Source organism: Amblyomma mixtum, chromosome 1 (assembly GCF_055824585.1).
Source record: "Amblyomma mixtum isolate Tamu chromosome 1, ASM5582458v1, whole genome shotgun sequence".
Taxonomy (NCBI): Eukaryota; Metazoa; Arthropoda; class Arachnida; order Ixodida; family Ixodidae; genus Amblyomma; species Amblyomma mixtum.
This window is the reverse complement of record NC_143012.1, coordinates 26,590,900-26,617,700: the sequence shown is the minus strand read 5'-3', so window position 1 is coordinate 26,617,700 and position 26,801 is coordinate 26,590,900. Positions and strand designations below refer to the sequence as shown.

The window sequence follows — 26,801 nt, the reverse complement described above, 5'->3', positions numbered from 1 at the left end:
TAGGCTACGTAGTATTGCCGTTCAAATTAGACACCCTAAATAGGTTTACACTGAAGACAGTCCTCAAACAGCCCTATAAACGAACCGCATACAGTACATACATAGGTGGCGCTGGCAGAAGCGAGAGCCTAAGGAAAAATGTCTGTGGCTTACCTTGGTTCAGCCCGGTAATTGCGAATGCAATATCCGTAGCTACGCCATGGTTCAGCTGGTAGTGTAGCTGGTGGTGGTGCTTGTGGTGATGCATCGGTTATACAATCCAATCCAATGCAATCCAATCTTATCCAATACAATCCAATGCAATCCAATCTTATCCAATACAATCAAATCCAATGCAATCCGCGCCGCGCGCGGCGGGCGCAGGAGTTAGGCAGCAGCCACCACGCGCGGCCTCGCCTCGCGACTGCACAAGCAACGTTGGGCACAAGTGCGCGCTGCTCAAGGTCGATGGTAGCTACCGCGGCCTCGCCACGCGAGGAGCTGAAAGTTAAAGTAGTATTGCTTTGCAATAAAAGCACACAGGCCATCGGCCGCAGTCTTCCTCCTCACCCTCACAAACATGGTTTGGTTTGGTTTGGTTTATGGGGTTTATAACGTCCCAAAGCGACTAAGGCTATGAGAGACGCCGTAGTGGAGGGCACCGGAAATTTCGACCACCTGGGGTTCTTTAACGTGCACTGACATCGCACAGTACACAGGCCTCTAGAATTTCTCCTCCAAAGAAATTCCAGCCGCCGCGGCCGGGATCGAACCCGTGTCTTTTGGGTCAGCAGCCGAGCACCATAACCGCTGAGCCACCGCGGCGGCTCACAAACATGGAGCAGATGACAACTCGCATTACAAGAGTCTGCTCTCAAGCTGCTTCGCAGCACACCTATTGCTAATAAGGGAGTAGTTACTCATTGACATCCACCTGAGCGCAGCCATATGGCTACAAAGGAAAGATAAATATTCCTAGCAATTTGACCAACATCCATAGCTGTATTCCTAGTAACCGCACCTACGCAGCCAACATGAGAATCAAACCCCTGACACTCGGGTTGCGAGTGACTGTGAAAAAGAAAACAGTGTCCATGTCTGCATGGGCAAGAACCACCCCTGTTGCATCATGCCCTTAAGGCGGCGCTTAAGTGTCCCCGAACTTTTTTTCCATTTTTCGTGATTTCATCTCTGTGCAACCCCCCTTTAAGAAATTTGCAACGATAAGGGGCCACAACTGGCTCTGGATAAGGTTAACTGAAGATCTATAAGGAAGACCTGTCTTCAGAAGTGGATGTGTAGTCAGACTGACGAAGATAATGACATTTCCTAGCAAAATACAGTTGAAACATAGCAAGGGTGCAGCATCAGTTTATTGAGCATTCCTTGCTCTTCATTGCAGACAGTTATCCACAGAAGTGGTTTGAACACAAAACACAATTTCATTGACATTGGCAGCAACATGCGCCAAAATAACAAAAAATAATAAAAAGCCACCACAGGACATGCTTCAGCATGAAAAAGTGTTGATTGCTTCTATAAGTTATGCAGTGCCAAAGCAGCAATGGACCCCTTAAATCAGCCTGATACGCCATTTCCAGTGCTATGTACAGTAATCCATATAATGGCTTACAGCTTTTATTATACCACAATACCCAACGGGACGGGGTCACTGCTTGTGAAGCTTTTATCAGTAACAATTTCTGCATCTCCTCTGTACAAATGCTACAATACGATGTTGAACACTCTACAGGCTAATATGGCAAAAAGTTTTGAGCCAAGCAAAATGCTTTCCGCATTACAGCCGATTCAAGGCACGTAAACTGCACCGGCTCCCAATACAAATGCTCACTGTAACGATGCCTAATATCTCAATGAAATAAATTAAAAATGCATGACGTTTCACGTGATATACTGGTCACAGTGAATCTAGGGATCACACGTGTTTCCCAGAATGGAACAACTTTACTAAACACCAATCGTGCTCTGAACACAATTATCCGTCGACTTGTGCTCCAACAGTGACTTGTACAGAGGAGGTGCCAAGATACACCTGTAGCTAATTTAGATGTGAGAATTCTCGACATTAACAGAAACAAACACGGTCACAAATGCAGCTTTGAAGCAACAACACTTATTCATGCAGACCCCGACTGGGCACAGTTTGTGACTGATTAAAATGTCGGTACGAAACAGGTCACTTGTTTCGCTCAAACCAACCCTGCAAGGTTTGCATCAGCCAGCAGTCTGAACTCAATTTATATAAATAAAAGGCTTGCATATCAACACGGCCACCAGTGCACTCTCTATTATGATACAGAGCACCATCAGCTACTGACATAAACAAAAATAAAAGGTTACCCAAAACCACTTCACATGTGTGGTCAATAACAGTGAATTACTCACAGCCACTGTATGTCACTCAATGTTGCACTGGCCTGAACACAACTAGCGCCGACAGATTCGGACACATTTTGTGCAGCATTCTGCGGCAAGCGGCTAAGTTTATTCCCTCGATTTTGTCAACAATTGGCATGAACTTTTAGTTAGCTAGAAGGCTTAAATAGGAGGTAATAAAACAAACAAAAAATGCCAACACAGTGCAAGCAGCTGATTCCAGTGGACAGAGCGATATTCACACCACAAACTAACACACCAGGGCAACTAAACTGGCCAAAGGGGCAGGTACAAGACGGCCACCACAATGCTTGCGTGCAAAAGTAGTGCCACTGCAAAGCTGAAAACTTAAAACAGTGGTCCGAAGCACACTAAGGCCAACATAAGGGTAAAGCTTTGCTATAACCAAAAAAAAAAAAAGTGTATATTTCCAGAACTGGATCCATCAGTTGGCAGCACGCTCAATGGCACAGTCAGCATGATGCTTCTAACTCCGAGTCTCCGCAGCTAGGCCCGTAACAGGCTCGATGCATAGCTGACCACACGATGCCCTGTCCATGATGGCAATCCCGCACACTCAATTCATTGACCGGTAATGGCTGGCAGGCATGGGCACTGACACACCCCATACGTTGCTCTCCCTTTGTTTATATTACGAAGTCCGGCACGTTTATACCACGTGTCTGTCGCAGCGGCTCAGCGTATGCTCGCAAAGAGACTGAGCGCCGACCGCGCTTCCCGCTGAGACCGCGCCTTGCTGAACACATTCCAGAAGCGCAGGGTCTCGTCGCCGGCACCTGTGACAACACTCTCGCCGTCGGGCGACACCGCGAGGTAGAGCACCCGGTACGAGTGTCCCGTCAACTTGGCAACTTGGGCCAGAGAGGGGTACTTCCAGACAAGGATCTGGTTCTGTGAGTAGCCGTGAGTGCTCACAAGCTCCGATGCATGTTTGGACCATGCCAGGTTGCACACCTGCAAACAAGGACATGCGTAGCAATGTGAAAACAATTGTAGAAACTGACAACAGTGCTACCATGATACCACAAAAATAAAAACACAAATGCTGTGCTAGCAGCCATTTGATGTTGGATGTGGTTCTTCGCAAACAAGTCATGCTGGGAGCAGGAAGGGAGAACTGCAATGTTTTACTGCGACAGCGATTAAAGGCATGTTTCTCAGTTCTGCGACGATGGCAAAACACGAAGAGGAAACCAAAAGAAAAGGGGAGTGGCTCTGCTTGCCAGACTATAAATTTGTGACGCCCTCTGTGCACAGCAGTGTGAACTAGCACTTAGAGGGCGCCAATCAATGGCATAGCATAGTGTTCCTGTATATGCTCCCACAGGGAGCAGAGTTGTGCGAAGGTCTGCCATTCTGTTCCAAGCTATGCAGGAAAGCAGCTTCTAGTGAGAAGGCAGTTTGGAGGCATCTCTCCTCCTCTCTGGTGGTGGCTATACAATACTCCCTCAGTCGGATAACAAAGCAGACTGTACTCAAGATGGCAGCGACAGGCCCCCTTCGGCACATACAGGTAGAAGCCGACACAAATTAGAGCATTTGACGTCAGTGGGGTCCTATAATCGCTGCTCCGCGAAGAGTGTTACGAGCAGCGCGGAGAAAGCAGTCACGCAAGTCTGCTCCAGGAAAACTAGCATGGCAAACGGCATACTTATCACCACAAACAGCTGTCACTGAATCTTTAGTTACGCGGCTTTAGTAATCGGCAGTCTTGCAGTTTCGCGGAAACCGTGAAGCCCCTTTACGATTCTCAGGAAAATGCTAGCATAGACATGAAGCCAAATACCCATGGAGAAAATAACAGCTGATTTCTTTTGCAACAAATGCATGCTAAACAATAACTCGAAAAAATGACACGCAGGTAGCAAACAACAACGCAGAAGATGGCCCAACTCAGGACGTCTGTCCACATTACATGCACTTGTTTATGCACAGACAGTGGAGCTTAACGTGTGAGAACAGTGTGCATATTGGGGTCTCGAACGTCGAGCCACGTGTCAGACATGTGAGGTCCCTCACCTGGGAGCCCGTGTCAACGCACTGCATGGGCTGCCCCGTGAGGGTGTTCCAGAAGCGGATGCACCGGTCGGCGGTGCCCCCGCCGCTGGCCAGCAGGCCGTGCTGGTGCGGGGACCAGGCGATGGCCTTGACCGCTGCCACATGCTCCGTGTAGCTCTGCACGGGCGTGCTGCTGCTCAGGTTCCACACCAGCAGCTTGTTGTCGTTGCCACCCGACGCCAGATGCTGGTTGTCGGGGGACCACTTGAGGCCGCACACTTCCTGCCGGTGGCCCTGCACAACAAGACACACTGACACATTACCTCAGAGGGATATCAAGTGTCACTAAGAGCAAAGCTTTGTGGAGAGTGCCTGTGGGGACTCATCATGTGCTTGCCTGCAGTGATAATGATGGCATCTTGGCTGACCCCTACATTTGCTGACCTCGACATAGGCTGACCCTGACACTGGCTGACCCTGACACTGGCTGACCCTGACACTGGCTGACCCTGACACTGGCTGACCCTGACACTGGCTGACCCTGACACTGGCTGACCCTGACACTGGCTGACCTTGACATTGGCCGACTATCAAATTGTAAGAAATGATTTAAAGGTGCACTGAAGGGGAACCTGAACTTGTATTTTCACCGTGGGAATTCAAACTACACATTCCGAACGTTCTTAAAAACTTCAAATTATTGCCCTGTGCGGCCGATTTCCTTAATTTAAATCTGATTAAACATCCTGCCCCCCCCCCCCCCCTTTTTTTTTCATTCCCCGCAGACGGTGGGAGGGGTAAACCAACCTTTCACCCAGTCCCGTGGCGGCTTGCTGCTCTGCCATCAGCGGAGTGATACGTAGTGATCGTCGGAAGCAAAAAGTCCATGCGTATTTTTATTTCCGTGGGCCTAAATGGCAGCTATGTAGTCCCTGACTAGATGTATTTATACACGGAAACCTAAAAAACTAAATAAAAGCGAAAGCAAAGCCGTCACCTGACTGCCTGAAAGACACTCAGCAGGTTAAATGACTTCTCCTACGGTCTGCGGGAATTAAAAAAAAAAAACGTTAATCCAATTTAAATTAGGGAAATCGGTCGCACAGGAAATAATTTGAGGTTAGTAAGAATGCTTGGAACGTGTGATCGAATTCCCACAGCAAAAAAACGAGTTCATATTCCTCTTCAGTGCACCTTTAACGAACTTATTCAGAAAGGAAGGCCCAAGACCACTAGATGGGGAGCGGAAGGGCACTAAGGTTTATTGTTTATGGTTTTATTGGGCTAAACGTCCCAAAGCGACTCAGACTAAGAGATGCTGTAGTGGGGGGCTCCTGATAGTTCTGACCCCCTGGGGCTCTTGACACTGCAGAGTGCACCGACCTCTGGCGTTTCACTTCCATCGAAATGCGACCGCCACGGTTGCGATCATACTCGCGTCTTTTGACTCAGCAGCCAAGTACCATAACCAATCAGCCACCATGGTGGCTGGAAGGGCATTAAGTTTTTGTAAGGTGGCTATCTTGTCAGTTTCTGATCTTGGGTCGCTCAGGTAGCCAGGTGGTGCTTGCAACCGAAGGTGAAGCGCAACAGTGTCAAAAGAACGGCCGCTATGGTATCACTTGGCACCACAAAAGCTAACTTAACAGGCTGTGCATTGCTGTAGCTGTGTTTCTGTCTAGCTAATCCCACAAAAAGTTCCCTTTACATTATGCAAAAGCATTACTACACAGTGAACTTACATAATAATTTTAATTTTAATTTAATAATTATTTTTTTGCTCCTATCGCAGTGAGAATGATGAAGGAAGCCCCCAGCAGTTGTCGGCACAAAAACTGACGAACGTTTATGCCACGGTAGGTAATGCAAGAACCAAGCAGTTGTCACAACGTGCCCTCTAGTGTCGTGCCACGGCACCTGAATCTCTCCCACTGCATTGCATTGTAGCTGCAAATATTCAACCTCCGCACTGCACCTCCATTTCCCCTCACCCTCACCGTGCAGCAGCCCTGCAGCTCTATGCCTTAGCTGCCAGATCCGTGCAATACTCCTACAGTGCAGAGCTTCCCCCACCGTGTGTGATGCATCGGTCATGTGGTGCAAACCAATGGCTACATGACCCATTGTGGACGTCTACACCAACGCTGTAGATTCAAGGGTCCGTGCCACTAACAGCTCTCGCTGTAAAAGCACATGCGAATCATTGTGGCGCCACCAAGGTCAAAAGGTTGCCATAAGAGATAAAATAAGACCACATTTTGGGGAAAAATTGAGGGCAAACACTGGCAACCAAGCATCGCAGCCCTGTGCATTAAACAACGCTGCACAGTTAATGAACCTGGCAGCATTTCATCACTGCCGGGCAACACACCTACCGGCACATACGTAAGCAAAACGGAACTTCTCCTCACTGCAGAGTTGAGCTTACCTGCAGCCGCCGCTCAGGTGCGCCGCCCGTGGGTGTCCGAGCATCCCGCTGCAGGATAAGGCGGTCCCGCGAGCCTGACGACAGCACGTCTCCATTCCATGCCAGCGCCCCCACCCGTGCCGAATGGCCCTGCACATATTGCCGGGCATTTCAGAACGTGCAACGAAAACAAGGTGACAGTGTCTCGGGTGGGCACACATGTCAGGAGCGTGTGGCATCAGTAAGGTATCTGCTACAACACATCGAGTTGCAGGCAGTGTCACAAAGCGATGCTCTCGTACCCTTTAGTTGCAAGAATAAACACACGAGGGCGATAGGCACAGGATGGTGTGGAAAAGAGGCAGAGGAATAAAGGCTGTCTGAACGGGAACTACGCGTGTTGGTGTTGTGTGTTGTGTCACCAATGAAGAAAAACACACCTCAAGAGAGTTGCCAGGCGGTGTGCGCAGTGCCATAATATGCCACATAACGAACATTGCTATCGCTTAGCATTAATTGACACTGCTTTAGTAGGGGACATGGGTCTTAGAGCTTTTTTTTTTTATTTACAGACCAAATGCAATGACACTGCACATACGTATTCAGTTTTTTCGGCTGATTTCAAATACGAAATTTGTTTATTTCTAGGCCAATTAGTTCCTGAGATATTAATATATATCCTGCCATTGTCTGCTGAAACAATAGAAAAAAAATGGGCTACCAGAAATCTAATTTTAATACGTGGGTAGATACTACAATGTGTGAGGAATGCAACGCTGGAAGCAGTTTTCAGTTTTTTGTCCGTGTGGACAAATGGGCTTAGTAGTTAGTTTCATGTGTGTCGTGTTTTCTGGCACTGTATGTCTGGTTAACTTACTTGAAAACTAACTATTACGCCCAATTGTCCACACGGACAAAAAACTGAAAACTGCTTCCAGCGTTGCATTCCTCACACATTGTAGTATCTGCTCACGTATTAAAATTAAATTTCTGGTGGCCCATTTTTTTCTCTGTTGTTCGAGCAGACAATGGCATGATATATATTAATATCTCAGGAACTAATCGGCCTACAAATAAACAAATTTCGTATTTGAAATCAGCAGAAAAAACTGAATAAGTCTGTACAGTTTCAGTGCATTTGGTCAGTAAATAAAAAAAAAATTATCTAAGACCCATGTCCCCCCCTTAAAGGGACACTGAGGAGAAATTGAAGTTGGCTTGTATCGACAGAATACCTGCTCCTGATTACAAAAACGCCACTCATACTGACAACAAAGCTCTTGTAACGTAGAAAAGAGCAAGAACCAAAATACAGGTATCGCCGCCACAGGCCAAACTCGCAAGTACAAGCGTCATGACGTCATATAACAAAACAGTGTTGCTGGAACCAATGGTTCTAGCAACGCTAGGACACGAGAAGCACAAATCACTGAGGCGCAGCCAATGCATGCGCAAATCTCCTTGACGTCGCCAGATGGCGCCACGTGCCGGGCAGCTACGCGCTCGCCTGAAGCATCGGGACCAATCAGCGCCTGCTCGCCGGCGTTAGGCGGGCTCCCGGTATTCCGCTAGCGGTATCAAGGTACACGGTATGCTAAAGGTGTCTATTTGCGAGAACTTCGTTGACGACTTCGAGAACGAGATCCATCGTAACGCTCGCAAAACGCCGGTGCAAACGTAAGCGAAGCGACTGTAGCGACGGCCGCAATAGCCGATAGATGCCTTCAACGTGCGGCCGGCGGTAGCTTTCTTTTCGGCTGCTGCTAGGCCGCACTGCTGGCAGGCAGAAATCACGGAGTCTGCATCACGTCATGTTTCACGTCACTTAGTCCTCTGTCGTCATAGCCGAATCCCAAGTTTGAATCACAGCGGCGGGAAAAACCTTTTCAACTTCGAATCCAAATTTCTTAGAAATAAATGCATTTTTCGCTGCCGGCCAAGTGGCAACAAAGCCATGACATGCCGAACTATCGGATTTTGGTATAAAAAATATATTAATAGTGCTCTCCTCAGTGTCCCTTTAAAGCTGCCAAGGAGAAGGGCCAACCCTTCAACACAAGGCATCCTTCTGCAAAGCTCACAAATCATGCAGCCCAATGTAGTGCCTTTGATGTCATGTTTTTACACACGCCACAGCACGCATCTTTCCGTCTGCTAGCCACCACCATTCTTTCTGTTGTGCGTATGCCATGTAAGCCCACAAAATGACAAAGTTCTGCAGACTACTGCCCAGTGAGCAGCGGCGCCATCTGTCAGTGTGAGCGTGAAGTGCCCCCAAGAAGTACTGTCTTGGCCAAAATTAACCAAGCAATGGGGTTTGTTCCCCAGCCATGCAGTGGAGCCCCTATGGCACCCCTAAAGACCAAAAGGTCTCGAAAGGTGATGACGAAGGCTCTCTTTACCTTAAATCGAATTTGGAGCTTAAAAGTACCCTGAAATGATTTTGACGGTCATATTCTAGTGCAACATATGTGGAGAGATGGCCTTTGCGAGTATTCAAGTCAAATTTAAAAGCTCTGAGTGGATCCTATAATTTACAAATAATTTTTTAAATCGCTGCTAGCAGTAGCTCACAACCGATTACGGTGACACCTCCCCGCACATCCCCTACTCGACGACGTTTGTGGGCAGCCTGGGCTAGCCTTTCCATTGGGCGTGATCAGGTAGAGACGGCGGGATGGTGCTAGATGTGGCACGGGGGAGTGCAGTCCTGACCTGTTTTCCTTATTTTTTTTTTCTGGTGCGTCAGGGTGTATGAGTTGAGGAGGAGAGGAGGACCATAAGTTTTTACTTGCCAATATCTTTGGTGTTAATAAAGCTAGCTTAGAAATTTTACGGTCAGGTGATGAGCGATTGAATACTGATCACTAGCGCGTTTTTCCTGACCTCAGTACATAGCATTTCATGGTCCCTTTAAAGGATGCTAAGTGCTTCACTACACATCTGAGGAACAAATCCCACTGCTTGGTTACTTTTGCCAAAGACAGTACGTTATGGTATGGTATCAGGGGGGCGTTCAACGTCCTGAAGCGACACACAGGTTATGAGAGACACCGTAGCGGAGGGCTCCAGATTAATTCTCATCACCTGGGGTTCTTTAATGTCCACTGACACTGCACAGCACACGGACATCCTTTGCATTTTGCCTCAACCGAAATGCAGCTACCGTGGTCTAGATCGAATCTGTGCGTCTTCGGGCTCAGCAGCTGAGCGCCCTAACCACAAAGTCACCGCGGCGGGTGACAAAAAGGCTCTAAAAGACTTCGTGCTGGGTATCTGGCTTTCTACTGATAAATGGCACAGGTGTTTTTTTGTGCCTTGAGACTCTGCTTCCTTTTGCCTGTCACTTCTGCAAAAAGCAAAGAGTGCCAATTTATTTTGCACAAAAACACACTGCAAACTCCCGTGGTGCTAAACAAGCATCTCTACCATCCTAATATGCAAAATGTGAAATGAATTAAGCAGCTGGTTGAGATCATTTAGACATCAGAAGCACAGCTCTCTTTTCTTTTTAACCACCCTTTTAAAGCTACACGACATTCAGTAACAAAACAAAAGCCGCACTACGTCACTTAAAGATGCAATTTAAACTAACTTATCCTACAGATGTGCACTGTTTCAACAGACGTCTGTACCTGTAGCAGCGCTGTCTGCTTGGAGGCGGCCACGTCCCAGACCTGGACTAGGCCCTTGTGGGTGCCCACCGCCACCAGGTGGCCGCGCTCAGCCCATGCCACAGAGGTCACCGAGTCACCCTCACTCGAGAGGTCACACAGGCGCGTCACCTGCAGGTGCAGAGGGAAGAGAACAGAAAGCTCACAACACTGTCCCCTACCACGCCTTCAGCTCAAGATGCTTCCCCAGCAACCTGTGGTAACAATGATGTACAACTAAGCCCAGATGCACTACCCTACCAGATCACAGAGTTGAACCTGGCTGTGAGAGCCCATGGTCACATGCATGCCACCACAAGCTGTGACAGGCAAAACTGCTGATTTGTGCCAGCAGCTTAAAGCACGTGTTCTCGAGCTGAGTTCTGTAGTGCCCTTGGGTTCCTTGTAGTGCTTTCTCACTTCCCAGAAAACCTAAATTCATACAAACCTCAACCCCACACTCTTCTTGCCCACTCAGAACAGCGTGAAAAGCAGGTAGTCGTGCTTAAAACAGTGTTTCTCACCCATTTAGGCCGAAACAAGCGTTTTTGAGCACTTTCGTTACACAACTCAATGACAGCTTTACACTCGAAAACGCAATGTCTCAGAACAAATTGAAAAGCATGTATTCGTGCTTAATACTGTCACGTAGTGGTGACTGCAGTACGGCGAACAGGAAACCAGCGAGAACGTCTTCGAAACGAAACTCTTCATTTGGGCTGACTTGCGCCCGCAAAGAACTGAATCACTCGGCGGCGGCGTAGCAACAAGCGTGCTCGGCGGTCGTCGAACAGAATGCCCGCCACTGTCGGCCATACTCTTTTTAAAGCCGATAGCGAATCTTCGAGATAAACCTTTAGAAGTTACTAGAACACTCTGGCACAAACTAGAGTCAGCTCCGTCCAGATGCGATCCATCGAGATAATCCTAGGCGCGTCTTGCGTCACAAACGAAGCGATAAAGCGGCGTGCCGGCAGCCTTGAAGCATGAACAAATAAACACAACAAACAAACGCTACAAAGACTCGCGGCAATACGATGTTTCTCATCATTTTAGACCAAAACGAGCCAGATTTGAGCACTTTAGTTACACAACTTAATGATGGCTTTACACTCGTAAATGCAACATCTCAGAACCGAATCGTTTTACAATTGCTTAAGGCAGACTGTTTCAATATGCAGACCACCATTAATAATTCAACCTGGGCATTTTTTGAGGGCTCATGCACCTACACGTCTGTTTTACATCGATGTTAGGCAGGAAGGAAAGGATGGAAGTCAAGATGCATAGGATTTCGCAGCCCCTTCTGAAAGCCACTACGGTTCCCTGAGGCTAAGAACGTTCAAAGCCTGTCCCTTAACCTCCACCTCAGATTTCATTAAAAGCATTTCAATTCACATCACCAACAACCTTCATCTGCACTGCACAACATAATTATCTCAAACGGTTCTTTTCACTACTGATCATCAAAGACAGCACATGCAATGTCAGAAAGAGATGGCTACTACACAGTCATGAACCACTGACTTTTGTTCAAGGCACAATATTTGCTAAAACCAGGTGGCGATTTTGGGGGGCATTCCTGTATTTCTTGCAACTCATTTTGTTCCCAAAAGCAAGCAAAGCAAAATAAACTCGCATTATGCCTGAGCTGTCACGATATTTTTATTTTCGCAACCTCAAAGGTCCTTACATGGGGAATTACAGCAACTGTAGTATTAATACACTCATGAGAGGGGACAGGCTATTTACCAGTGATTGATTAGGAGATAATTTTCTCGTAATGCAACAAGGCTAGCTCGCCTACAAATCAGAAAGACAGATCAAGCAACACAGCAACTTACACCCACCGTAAGACTTATGCAGCCCCGCATCTTAGGCAGCCACTGACCCCACCAATCATTTTCCATCAATGGTCTTCACCTGTGAGGTGCAAGCACTCCAGAGGTAGACGCAGGCACCCAGACCAACACTGAGCACATTGGTTGACGACCAGTCCACCAGGTTCAGGTAAAAGTCATCCTGAAGCTCGGGTGCATCCAGGACCTGCGAGCGCAGAACGGCACGCGCATACTGCACACCAATTGTGCGAGCACGAGGCACCGATCAACAAAAGGTATGCTCACACTCTCCTGCTCACTCAAAAGCCAAAGCTGGAACACTACGCATATCAAGTATGAAAATGTACTTCTGTATACCTGGCGTTTTTGTCCACTCCCGTAAAAATCACAAAATGGGATTGACAGTATTCTGAAATAAATGAATACCGTATTTACTCGCCTAATTTATGCACTTCTTTTCTTTAAATTAATACCCGTGCCACACGTGCACAAGAAATGGCAGTAAATGCTTAAGGCCTTAAGTTTGTTAATGCCATTATTTTCGGAGTTGATGCTACACCTCCACATTTAATGCCATTATCGAAAGTGACGATGACGATAATGCTTGCAAGGTACTCAAACGTTTCATCTGAATATAAACATTCCTAATGAGCACAATATATCGGGAATGATGTTCAAATGTAATGTAAAAACGATTTTCCAGAAAATACGGCTGTTCCTGCTTGACAAGTCGAAAAAGTAGCCATAAACTCGCATGTCAGCACATAAGTCAAGAGTACCAGTCTATAAGGCTGATTAAAATGACGCTCTTCACATCGAAAATGCGGTATAGATGCCTCATCTGGCTGAAAGTTAAGAATTAACCATTTCCTACTGGTTAGGAAGTTGTTACTGACAAAGCTGCATGCTTTTCTGCGTGTGGAATGGGAACGAGAGTACACATTGCACGGGCGAATGAGTTGTGGTGAACTTAGTAGGTTGCGAATGGCAGTAAGGCTACTGCCATTAAATTTATGCGTGTGGCACCGCACGAATTCCATTAAAACTTAAGGCAGTAAGCACTTAATGGCATTAAATCTGTCCGTGTGGCACGGGTATAAGACTTGAGAAATGGGGTGCGCTCTAAAGAAAAGGAAATGATGAGGGAGGGAGGGTGACGGGCAAGGGACGGAGCGCACCTTGAAGGGTATCTTGGAGATCTTGCGTGCCTGCTTTCGTGGGGAGCTGAGCAGCTTGTGGCTCTTGGCACTGACGGGCGACAGGCTGTAGGGCGACCACGGCTCGGACGGGCGACTCGTTCCGTAGCGGAAGAGGTTGCCCGCTGGCGAGTGGCCCTGCGACACACGGCGTTCCTCCGTCGGCTCCTGCACACAGGTAAATGAGAGAACGGGACACATTTTCTGTTTTTTTTTCTCGGGAGAAGGCACATGCTGGTGGCAGCAGCCAGTGTTACGCAAAAATGCCCCAAAAGTGCAAGGGAGCACGCGAGCGGTGAAAAAACTGCTTCCCAGCATGCTCTAGCGGCGGAAGCACATGCAGACAACGAGGGTGCAGTGGACCTATCACGCAGTTTTCAAGCTTGCTTTATCTCCAGCACAGGCAGAGTGACGTTGCTTCTATCAGTGTTCGGCAGGGATGTTTTTAACGCTTCGTGCACGGGTTTATTGTTGTCACGCCGCGGTTTAATAGTTGGAGAATTACCACCACGTGAAGCGCGAACCACGGCAAATACTCAAGCATGCACTCTGAAAGTGCTCACATCCCTGACAAAGCAAAAAGCGCTGGTCTCAAAAGAAGCAATTATTTCAGCACATTGCATGCCAGCGATCAATCCTTGCATTAAGCCTGAAAAGCATCCCTGACGAACTGATATCGAAGCAGCGCGGCTCTGCTTGTGCCTACAATAAGGCGAGCGCCAAAACTGCATAAAGGGTCCACCGGACCCTTGCTGTCTGCATGCGTTTCTGCTGCTACGGGGTGCTGGAAAGCAATTGGTCCACTGCTCAATTGCTCTGTTTTACTTCTAGGGCACCTGTACGCCTCTGTATTCAGAGAAATGACCTAGACCAGGGGTTCTCAAACTTTTTTGCTTGGAGGAACCCCAAAAGCCTTCAATAAGTTCCAGGGAACCCCCCCCCCCCCCCCCCCATGCCCCCCGCCCCGCTTTCACTTACCAGCAATGTGGTCGAGTGCCATTTTTGCAAAGAAAGTGTTGCAAAAATTAAATGTTTATTGCACAGATTAATACAAATACTAATGTGATGGGTGGCACTGCTTCCCTTTTAAGAGCAAGTCAAAGCGTGGCTCAGTAGCACTCAGAGCCAGTCTCATATCAGCTGCCGGGTCAGGGCCGGTGAGGGTTCTCGCGGAACACAAGAAGACAGCCTGCGGAACCCAGTTTGAGAACCCCTGACCTAGACTTTTGTCGCTTACACGACATCTCATGCAAAGAGGCAAGAATGTAGGCTTGTCATCTCCCCAAGTACACAACTGCGCCGAAATAGTAAAGCCGGTTATGTACTGTTACCATTGTGCTCAGAAAGGACACGAGAAGCACTTTAAACCAAGTCAACATTTATTCCAGTAAAAACGAAAATCACTGTGGCACTGTCTTTACACTTTTTAACATGTTTTTTTCACATGGCAAAAGCTGTGGGTTTATGTGTACCTAACAGCACTTGAAACAAAGCCTGCCACATTAGGAAGCATAGGCACACTTTCTGACAATCATTCAAAATCTTGCAGTAACTCCAACCCCTGTATGTCAGTTCCACTTTGAAACTTGTAGTTTTTCTAAAGCATTTCAACCTCACTGAGAAATGTGCAGTTATCGTGCATTTCTGACAGGCAAGTTTCACCACGCTCATTGCATGTGCGCACAGTTTTGGCAGAGACCCATTTACACGGGCAGTTTTCCTGCCTTTTCATGCGAGAGCATTAGAAGCCTCATCAGCAAAAAAAAATAAAAAAAAAATGTGTCATCAGAAGCTCAATTTGCTGAATGGCTGAAGGAAAATGACATCACTTCTGGCAAAAGCATCAACGGCTTCTAACACTATCGCAATTCCAACACATAATGTAATGATGTGGCCTTTTGAATTTCAATTCCAACCTTAAATGTGCAGCACCTTTAAATCAAGAACTGAGAGCAACTCCTTTTCCAAGATTAACCTCTTTCTGTCCTTGCACGTGGACATCGGAAACACAGGCCAGTGGGGACTACTTCTTCATCATCATCATCATCATCATCAGCCTGACTATGCCCACTGCAGGGCAAAGGCCTCTCCCATGTCTCTCCAATTAACCCTGTCCTTCGCCAGCCGCGGCCACCATATTCCCGCAAACTTCTTAATCTCATCCGCCCACCTAATTTTCTGCCGCCCCCTGCTACGCTTGCCTTCTCTTGGAATCTACTCCGCTACCCTTAAGGACCAGCGGTTATCTTGCCTTCGCATTACATGCCCTGCCCAAGCCCACTTCTTCCTCTTGATTTCAACTAGGATGTCATTAACGCACGTCTGTTCTCTCACCCACTCCGCCCGCTTCCGATCTCCTAACGTCACACCTATAATTTTTCTTTCCATAGCTCGCTGCGTTGTCCTTAACTTAAGCTCAACCCTCTTTGTTAGCCTCCACGTTTCTGCCCCATAGGTGAGTACCGGTAAGACACACCTGTTGTATACTTTTCTCTTGAGGGATATTGGCAAACTGCCATTCCTGATCCGAGATAACCTGCCATATGCGCTCCACCCCATTCTTATTCTTCTAGTTATTTCCCTCTCATGATCTGGACTTGTCAGTTGTCAAAACAAACATGTTGAACTAAAACCATAAGCAGCCCCCATCCAAGGCAGCATTGAAATGACTTCACTTCTCATGAGAGCACCTCACTTTTTAAAAGGAACCCTTTAGATCCTAGCAGATAAAGCTGCAAAGGCTCCGCTAGCTTCGCCCCGTACTGCCTTTGGCTCACCTTGGCATCCTCAATGCCGGCTCCCAGTAGCTCGTTCTTGATGAGGCAGGCATATGCCAGGCTGTCCTTGGAGCCATCGCTAGTGTCCTTGGCCTTGGGCAGGACACTGCGCTGCGCACTGTCGGGGATCCTGGCAAGCCCCAGCTGCCAGTTGGCTCCCGCACGGCTCGGAATGAAGCGGTCACCCAGCTGTGACCGCGGTGATGCAGCCTGGAGGCACCGCAAGAAACAACGCATCAGCAACAGCTGCAGACAGCTTCTGTACCAGAGCAGTGGCAGCCCACTAAGTCTCAGGTAAACTTAAAGGTGCACTGAAAAGGAATCTGAACTCGTCTTTTTGCCGCGGGAACTCGATCTACACGTTCCGAGCATTCTTAGAAACTTCAACTTATTGCCCTGTGTGGCCGATTTCTCTAATTAAACCCAATTAACGTCCAGCTCCCGCCTTTATTTTTTTAATTCTCCCCGTACAGTGGGCGGAGTCGACCAACGCGTGGAGTGCCTTTCAGCCAGCTCCGTGGAGGCTTCGCTTTCGCTTTATTTTGTTTTTTAGGTTTTCGTGAATAAATAGTTTCATTCGCAGATAATATAGCCGCAAAATAAGCCCGCAGAAATAAGAATACGCGCGGACTATTTGCTTGTACGGATTACTACGTATTACTCGGCCGATGGCAGAGCGGCAAGCCGCCACAGGACTGGGTGAAAGGCACTCCACGCGTTGGTCGACTCCGCCCACCGTACGGGGGAGAATTTAAAAAAAAAAGGCGGGAGCCGGAGTTTTAATTTGATTTAATTAGGGAAATCGGCCACACAGGGCAATAAATCGATGTTTCTAAGAATGCTTGGAACGTGTAGATTGAGTTCCCGCGGCAAGAAGACGAGCTCAGATTCCTCTTCACTGCACCTTTAAGAGACATAACCTGCCGGACAAATTGCTTGAAACTTTCCTTCTTTCCGAAAACAATATATATTCGGAATGGAGCGTTTTGCCAGCAGATGCAGTCTCAGCTGACAGTGCTCACTGTGCTCACCTTAGGAATAATAGAATTATCTTTTGCACTATGTCGCAGTATTTTGGTTGTATAACAAGAACTAGCGTGAATAATTCATTTATTGTTATCGTGTACAACTTCTGCTTTTGTACAGTTTATTGGTGGCATTGCCCAGTATTACTTTTGCTAGCCTACTCTCTCAATGTAATGCTTCGTTACTGGAGGATAGGTTGTAAATAAAAAAAAAATTAAAATATCATTTTACTCAAGGGCAAACTGCATGGCTTGAGGGCATTTATAACAGTTTGGAGCCAGTTGCTTGACCAGCAGCGGCACGTGACAGGAAAAACCCCACACTCCTCCAAACCCTTGTCATGTATCCTGTGGTGCCAATGTTTTCCCGTGGGGTATTTAAATAACGGGTCATTCTTTCCAAGCAATGCAGCGTTTTTCTCAACTACCGCAGGTTTAGTGAGAAAAATGGTTAAATGTTGGTTACGCAACAAAACAGCGAGTGTCGTTTCATTTCTGCTGTTAATAATTTACCAGTATCTATGAAGGCTTTCATTTTCCACACAAACCAATGCAGGAACTGTCATGAAAGACAATTCATGGGAGTCTAGAATTTCGCCTCCATCGAAATTTGACCGTCACAACCGGGATCGAATCCGCGTCTTTTGAGTCAGCAGCCGAGCGCCATAACGACTAAGCCACTGCAGCGGGCTCTATGGAAAGTGGAGTGAGGCGACATGATGACATGCAGTTCACCTTAAACAATGCATCACAGACTTCGTAGAGGGCACCTACACCAGCTGTAGTTTGGTATTTACTGCGTATATCTTCCATGGTAAGAATAATATATTTTTTGAACTAAGCCTCTCAAAACCATATTCAAATCTTCTAGACAACGGGTGCCGCTCGTTTTAAGTCTATGCATTGTCTTGTCGGTTTCCTCTCTGGTAGTTTGTGAGGTTCGAAAAATGCATTCAGAATCCAATCTCCAACCCGCTTGCTTGTCTGTGTTAACCGTACCAGCCAGTATTCAAACAACTTAATCAGCCAACACGTAAACTACATCAGTGTGGGGTTCCAGTTAAGGAGGTCCAAAAGTGCTGGCTGCTAACGGCAGCCTTGCAAGTCAAGGCTTTCTTATTTCAATGCCAAAGGGCTGATACTTCGCTTTACACAAACCTTCAACAGCTGATAGCAGCCATGGAGATAGTAAGCTATTAACATATTTAACGACTATACGAAAGCGTTTAGAACTCGACGTACAAAAAGATATTGCGGAAATGCAATGCACGCACTCAAAGTTTCATTTAAATGGCACACAGACGCAACAAGTTCAAGCGGAACATACAGAACCTAGCGCTTTGACCAAGCGATGGGCGCGCCCGTTTGCAACACACGGAAGTGACGAAGTGACGAAATGACGAACGTGTTTCAACATGTCAGCTTGGTTTAAGTTTCCAAAAAGGGAAATATGGTCTGCGGACTGCTGAATAACGGGCTGTACTAACGGAGCCAGCTCTTTGTAAACGACTGGATACTCCACATTGAAAAAATACATGACCAGCATGAGTTAAGTTTTCTTAATTTTTCCGGTTCCACCGCTCGCACACTACCAATAACAGAGCTCTACCAGTCAGTTGGTTTGAATTTTTGAAGAGTAAACATTCAAACGACAAGTAAATATACGGAGCGAACTCTTTGCGCTGCTGCTAGCGAAAGCAGGATGCTTCTACTCACTGGACTCAACGGCGATGCGGGAACGGTGTTGCCCTTGCGCAGAAGCCGTCTTTCGTACTCAGGGTCCATCTCTCAGGCTTTCACAATCGCTCCCTTTAAATCGCTCATAACAACAGCGAGGCAATTCAGGAGGCGTGCGAGCAGAGCCGTTGAGCCCCGACGGTGGGAATTGGCACAGCGAGTTCACATCAGAGCACTGGATCACCGCGTTATTTCCAGCGCCGACAGTGCAGGATCACTAGCAGGTGGACGTAGCAGTTCTGCTCAGAGCAGTTTGGCTCGAAGTTGTGCCTCGAAACGACAAAAACTGAGCGACACGCACAGCAGCTGCGTCCTCCGCAGTGGAGACGCAGTGCTAGAACCGACGGACGCCGCGATGCAAGGTGGCCTCGGCTGGGATGCTTTGACGGTGTGTGTGGTTTGTCCTGGAGGAATAGCTTACAAGAAGCGAAGTGCGCTTCCTCTTAAGTTACTCGCATCCCAGTCAAACCCTCACGAACCGAACAGTGCGCATGGCGGCGTACATGGCGTACAGCACAAGGCGGTTGCTTCGGTCGGCGCTCCTAGCGCCTCCTCTTGGCCACAAGCCTTCCCCGCTATTGGTCTAGTTCCGCAGCGTCCCTTGCGGCGACGCCACCAATGCATAGCGTCTTTGGCGCTTTATTTGAACATTCGTAGAGGAGCGTGCTACGTTCACACGTTCTATGCAGATGACATCACACTTTGGGTAACCAAAGGATGCGAAGGCTACATAGAAGACACACTCCAAGCAGCAGTGGACATCATTGAGGCATGCGCATGGGAATCCGGCCTCACTTGTTCTGAGCAAAAATCTGAACTCTTCGTGATCCGTCGTAAACAAAGAGGTAGGCGTACCACGACATCCCCCCCCGCAAATAAACGTCTATGTTAATGGACGATCTGTCAAAGAGGTACAGACCATGAGAATACTGGGGTTGTATTTACAAACAAATGGAAAGAATACTGACACACTCACTAAGCTAAAACGCACGGTAGAAGCGACGGCGCGATTAATCCGCCGCATAGCTAACCGCAGACAAGAGGTGAGGGAAAGAGATTTATGCCGCCTAGTGCAGGCCTTTGCGCTAAGCAGGATACTCTATGCCACCCCTTATCTCAAATTTTCGAAAGCAGAAAAGGACAAATTGGATAGCATGATACGGCAGGCCTATAAGGCTGCGTTAGGACTCCCACTAAATGCCTCAACCGAAAGGCTTATGAGGTTAGGAATACATAACACCTACAATGAACTGAAAGAAGCCCATTTAATGGCTCAAACAGCGCGATTAGCCAATTCCAGAACTGGCAGGAGTATTCTTACCAGGCTCGGAATTAACTTTCAACCTACGAATAACGATGCTAAAGTAGACTTACCCCGCGACTATAGGACGGCCCTACTAATCAAACCACTCCCCAAAAACATGCACCCCTTACACCATGAGGGTAGAAGACAAGCACGAGCCAAAGCCTTACATAAGAAATACAGACAGTGCGCTGCAACACTTTATGTAGATGCGGCAGAATACAAAAATACCAATGCCTTTGCAATTGTGGTTGTGAACGAGAATGGTGACCACATCGTCTCGGCGACAATCAAAACGAAATGCTCTGAAACGGCAGAAGAGGCGGCTATAGCCCTCGCCCTAGCACATACCCAAGGGAGCATCATCCTCAGCGATTCCAAAATGGGTGTCAATAATTTCGCTAAAGGGCGAATTACAAACACCTCCCTTAGAATCCTTAACGCAACCAAATTCTCACCAAATTATTCCGAATTGATATGGGTCCCAGCCCATTCGGGGAATCCGGGGAACGAGGCAGCCCACAATAAAGCCCGAGGTTTCGTCGACCGGGCAGTGGATGAGTCTGGCTCCCTGAATTTCACGAAGGACTCAATGATCACATATCATGATCTCACCAATCATTTTAAATTAGAGAGGAGAATTTTCCCCCCTCCAGACAAAAGACTTACTAAAGAACAAGAGGTTACGTGGCGTCGTCTACAGACGAGATCGATACGCACCCCATCACTCCTCGCGCACATTTATCCAGATCTTTACAACCCAAACTGCAAACACTGTGGCCAACGTGCTACCTACGATCACATCCTGTGGGACTGCAAAATAGAGCCATCTCCGGGTGATCTAGTTACAGCTCCTTCTCTCGAGCGGTGGGAGACCGTGCTGGCTAGCTCTGACCCCAGAACGCAAGTTTTGGCGGTGGAGTGGGCTGACAAAGTCGTCGAGGGCTATGTACTCTCGATCACTTAACGCGACCTCTTGCCAAGCTCTTCCCGGCGAATAAAATGTTTTACAATCAAAACGTTATAACGCTGACATTATAAATCTTATCCAGGGGCTCTGCACTCTTTGACACTGACGAAACAATAGCAAAAATAGGCGCTGTTTGGCGTATCTCTAAGTTTTTGCTAACCTTGCTACTTACGTAAGCGCCACTTGAAATACGACTGTCGAGATGCCATTTTAATTGCCACAAGTGCGTAGAATACAAAATATGGATAAGACATAGATCAGAGGCTTCTGCATGTGACAACAGGAACTTCTGACAGCCCTCGTGCAATGTACTGCATAAGAGCATAAGAACGAGCATAGGAACTCCGCTAACTCGCTCGTAACTCTACTTTTTGCATTAAAATCTAGGCGCCTCAGGTCACGCTCATTTGTATGAATGAAATCCATTGCTTCATTATTTCTTCATAGAAAAATATTATAGTCACTACCTTTTCACGAATGGTGAAAATCCGAATTAGTGAAGTTGTCAGCGTCACTGTTGATTTAAAAAAAAAAATTGGCAGTGGCTTAGCTCTGGTTATGCTTTGTTTGACGTGTCATGGCTGTCGCAGTTCGCGCACAATGCACTGGGAGCACCACGACAACGGTGTAGGCAAGCGCGTTATATAGCCCTCCTTCCGCATGCGTAGTAACTGTGGTAAACACGCGGCTGCAAGTAGCGTCATACGAGGAAGCCGAGCGCGCGCCGATGCACACTCGGTTAACACGCGCAGAGCGCGCGAACGACGGCGTAGGTCGACCGGCGAAGCCGCGCTCGGCGGCGGCGCCGCCGACCACGTGCGCCTCTCCAGTGACGTCGCGCTGTGTACTCGCGCATCCGCCGCTGTGGCTAAAATTGATCACGTCGCACGCCAGACCCGGTGTTCACTGGCCTAGTGAAGCTTTTCGCTTCAAAATCGGCATGCCGCGACTTCGCGACACTGGGCATTTACCGGCTTCGAACCAATATATTGCACAAAACGCTCGGCCCAAAATTAAAAAAAAAACGCGGTAGTTGAGTGCAATGGCATTACCATCAGCGCCTTCATGGCAGAATGCGTATGCAACAGCTGGCCATGCTTGGCCCTACTTAGCTTGTACAACTGTCGGCTTGTCACTACCCCCAAGCACATACATACAGGGTGTTTCACGTAACTTGAACGAAGGATTAAAAAAAAAAAGCGGTAAACCGCAGCAACCTGAAACCACCGATACATTGTTCGCCATCATGTGGCGCTCCCGAGAATATTTTTTATTGCGCTTAATTAGTTAATTAGTTGAGATAAATTATGCAAATTTTCAAATATTCATTTTAGTGCCAAGACCGTTACGTTAGGTTGTAGAGCAGGTTTATGAACAACCGATCCAGTTTATTGTAGCATCATATCCATGGGCGTCCGGAAGGGGGGGCAAGGGGGGGCGGTTGCCCCCCCTTGGAATTACGGATATTATTTATGCCCTAGTAGAAAACGAACTACAAACCTACCGCTTCCCCCATCCCCAGACATCGGGTGCACCCCCCTGGAAAAAGTTCTGCGGACGCCCTTGATCATATCTCCTACGGGGTCCTTTCTTCCGGCACCTAAAGAAAGCCCGCGAAATATGAATACCACGTGACTGCGCTCGTGCGCTACCAAATTGCAGCGCTCACAACGGCGTTTCGAGCAAATGGAGCGTGCCCGCTGATCGTGGCGAAGTGAACAGCCGCGCGGAAAGTGCTGACGCACTGTCAAGCTGCTGCTAAGAGCGGCGGCCGTTCACTTCGCCACGGTCAGCGGGCACCCTCTGTTTGCTCGAAACGCCGTTGAGAGCGCTGCAATTTGGTAGCGCATGAGCGCAGTCACGTGGTATTTTTTCATATTTCGCGGGCTCTCTTTAAGTGCCGGAAGAAAGGACCCCGTAGGAGATACAATGCTAGAATAAACTAGATCGGTTGTTTATAAACCTGCTCTACAACCTAACGTAACGGTCTTGGCACTAAAATGAATATTTGAAAAGTTGCATAATTTATCTCAACTAATTAACTAATTAAGCGCAATAAAAAATATTCTCGGGAGCGCCACATGATGGCGAACAATGATCGGTGGTTTCAGCTTGCTGCGGTTTACCGCTTTTTTTTAATCCTTGGTCCGAGTTAAGTGAAACCAGCCGTATACCTATATTGGCTTCCTGTGAAGCACCTTAATATTGGACTACTCGACCGGTGATGGTTTGCCAGTCTTTTTCCTTGTATTGGTATGTTTTGAACTCCTAGCGAAAGTAATAAACAGCGATCTCTCAGGAAGCACCGAAGCGTATAACAATATAACATTTTTTTAGGCGTTACTGCATTATTCCTAATGCCTTTTCTTCTAGACCGTAACAATATTCTGAAACGTTACGCACATACGTTCGAGTAATCTTTTCCTAAGCTTCACTAAACATTCAACCAACATATAAGCAATGTCAGTTACTTAAAATATGGTAAAAGCATCCATGCATGACCAGAACCGCCGATAGTGGGAGCACATAGTGTGAACACTTCGCAAAGGAGCAATGGTTAACCAAGGCTACGCTAGAGTACTGAAGTACAGCACAACTAATATATACCTCATACACTAACTTCGAATACACTCGCCTAGCACTTTCCCTATAGCTCATATCCACCAGTTGAAGTCTAATTTTATTTCGTAGCGAGTAGTAGCGAGAGCTACACTACGCCAGCTCTTCGAGCCTTCATCGTGGCACGCCTTGAGCTCCGTGGCCTTGAGCCGGCTGGTCACGTGGTGCGGAGTAGCTGCTGCTGCCGGCGGCGCGGCGCGCCGGCGAAAACAGCTGTGCGCGTGCGCCGTGTCGGGTAGGGGGTGAGTGGTGAGGGGGAGAGGTGTCGCAGCTGTATAATTAGGCGGCTCGGCGGATTTCGGAGATAGGAGGTGGTGACGAAGCGCGGCTACGGCCGCTTATCTGTTTTTTCAGCCAGCGTCCGTTTTTTCAGCGCGTCTTTTCTTCCCTTTTTCTCTTTCCTATTATCTTAGAACTCTCCTCTATCTGCACGTGGCAGCGGTGGTGGCTCGGCTGGAGCCAGTTGGCAGGCCCGTGCGCTTTCCTTTCATCCTTCTCTCAGTCGCAACAACAACAGATTTCGGAGTTAAAGGGTTTGCAGCCTTCGGGCTGCGGCCGTGTATCTGTTTTTTCAGTCAGCGTCCGTTCCGGCGGACGCGGTTGTTGCGACGCGCGTCTTTACTCTCTCTTTTACTGTCCTCTTTCAGCTCTCTTCTATCTGCACATGGCAGCGGTGGTGGCTCGGCTTGAGCCAGTTGGCAGGCCCGTGCACTTTTCCTTTTCATCCTTCTCTCAGTCGCAACCAACCCACCAAGCTCTCGCGTTACTCCAGGTTTAACCAGAGCTAAACCCCAGCCAATTTTTTATCGCTTGCCTTACAGCGTTCGAGCGCTCTACACAAGGGTGACGCGGACTGTGCAACAGGGATCTCTCAGTGGCGTTTCTTCCAGCTGACAAAGAGAGTGGGTTGCTTCTTGCATAAGTAGTTTTGTTTGATTCGAAGGCTGGACACGGTGTGTCTCTGAGCCTATTAGCAATGCAGGAGTATCCGCTGAAGAGAGGCCAGTGTAATGGTAAGGAATTGTGCAAAAGTTTTAACTCATATCTAGACATCCTGCTCTGCGGAGAACATTATAAAACGGGCTGTTTTAAATGTGCAGGCAAGGGCACACACAAGACTTTGTGCCCATTCCGAACAATTCTGTCAGAGACTGGGGCATGAGAAAATATGTGGCGTGACGTGTATTGCAGAGACAGCTGACCCTTTTACCAAGCGAGGCTCCTTTTCAAGTTAGTATCAGCAGGTCACTGAATTAATTAATGACAAGTATGACCGCAGTCTGGAAGCCATTTCTCACGCAAAAGCCATTACTCACGCTTTTTTGGGGGGGTTTCATGAAATGTAAATGAAAGTATTGATAAAATCGGGTGCTGATAAGGTCCATCCATGATAAGGTCACCAGAGATGGAGATTTAGGGCGCCGAGATTTGGGAAGGAAGGACTCCAATGTCTGCATATGACGAAAAGAGAATTGCCTTCACCAGGGAGACGAGTTTAAAGGTTCAACGAACAGTTCAAACAGAAAACATAGTTTATTTGGTTCAAGAAACAACAATTCTTGGGCACCGGGTGCAAATAAGCGTGACACAACATATGCCAGGAACAGCGCGCATTTCTACTGAATAAAAATATACAAAAACGTGACCAACTCAACAAAGCTTCTAACAAAAAGTATTGACAAACAAAAACATAACTAACAAAAAGAACATAAGTGCATCTTATACTTGCGCCTGCTAGGAGAACCGTGCACATCAGGCTGAACGATTAGCCAACGAGCGTTGCACGACTAAGTATATATGCATCAGTTGTAACTATATAGGATTCAACACTTCGGATCGGTGCAGTACTACATTTGAGCAAGGTTTCGCCGTCGACTTCGTCATAAGCTACAACTTTCCTGAGTTTCAAAAACCGTGAAATACAAAATTCTTGCGGCAGTATGAGCGCGCCACTGCTCTAAATGCCATATCTGAGCAGCGAAATTTAAGTGCAAATGGGCCAGCGTATGGGAACCGTTAATGGTTGGATAAAGCAGCATTCGGTGCATGGAACTCGTGAGCTTCTCAAGTTCTGCAGGAGCTGGGAGCAGTGCTGTCCTTCTGACACATCACAGAACTCTCGATCGAGAGTCGAAAGTGCTACACGAGTGCAGTGGCATCATTAGTTTTGACAAAAACTGCATATCTGCAAAACGGCTTCAGCCAGCCTTGCAGGTTATGCAACGGCAATTGTCCCGTACGTTAGTGTGAATGCATGTGCCACGAAGAAGACATAGGATAGTTCGTTTATAGCTCAGCCCAAGCTGAATAAATGTTGCGTTGCTGCCTGGTAAGTGCAAGGGACCAAATTTAACAGCACAAGACCACAGCTGCTTAAATCTTATCACAACGCGCTCAACCCGCGCTCTTTCAACAAGTGCCGGTGAAAGCTACATCTATTGGCCAAATCGCCGTTAACGCAACGAATCGACCAGAATTATCCGCGATTGAATTACTTCCAGGAACTTTTCACAACTAGCCTACAGTCCGACATCAGGGACGGATTTATCCATAGGCGTCCGCACTGTGGAAGACTGGGGGGATAACGAGGGGGGGGGGGGGGGGGTTAGCCGCTTCACATGGGGAGAAGGACGTTGCCAAGGCGCATCCTCCTGCTGTTTCACCTGGATCCTCAACTCATCTGCGATCAGCCTTACACGCACCTCTTTCCCTCTTATAAAAATGCTCTATAGACAGCCTACAGACTTCTTATTGGCTCTATTGACTTCCTACAGATATTGCTTTTTGTCTATTCATAGTCTATAGACTGTCTATAGACAAAAGTCTACTAAAAGTGTATGGCCATAAATCTATAGACTGTCTATAGACGGTCTATGGC

General features: G+C 47.6%; 1 protein-coding gene across 1 annotated transcript; it reads right to left on the bottom strand.

The window, feature by feature from the left end:
- Positions 1 to 1,334: 1,334 nt before the first annotated feature.
- fzr (fizzy and cell division cycle 20 related) lies at positions 1,335 to 19,585 on the bottom strand. Its single transcript, XM_089546570.1, has 8 exons — positions 19,011 to 19,585; positions 16,270 to 16,479; positions 13,475 to 13,660; positions 12,379 to 12,501; positions 10,438 to 10,587; positions 6,824 to 6,952; positions 4,417 to 4,689; positions 1,335 to 3,351 (listed from the first exon to the last, which is right to left on the bottom strand). The coding sequence occupies exons 1-8, from the start codon at positions 19,077 to 19,079 to the stop codon at positions 3,073 to 3,075; spliced, it is 1,419 nt and encodes a 472-aa protein (XP_089402696.1). The 5' UTR covers positions 19,080 to 19,585; the 3' UTR covers positions 1,335 to 3,072.
- Positions 19,586 to 26,801: the final 7,216 nt, after the last annotated feature.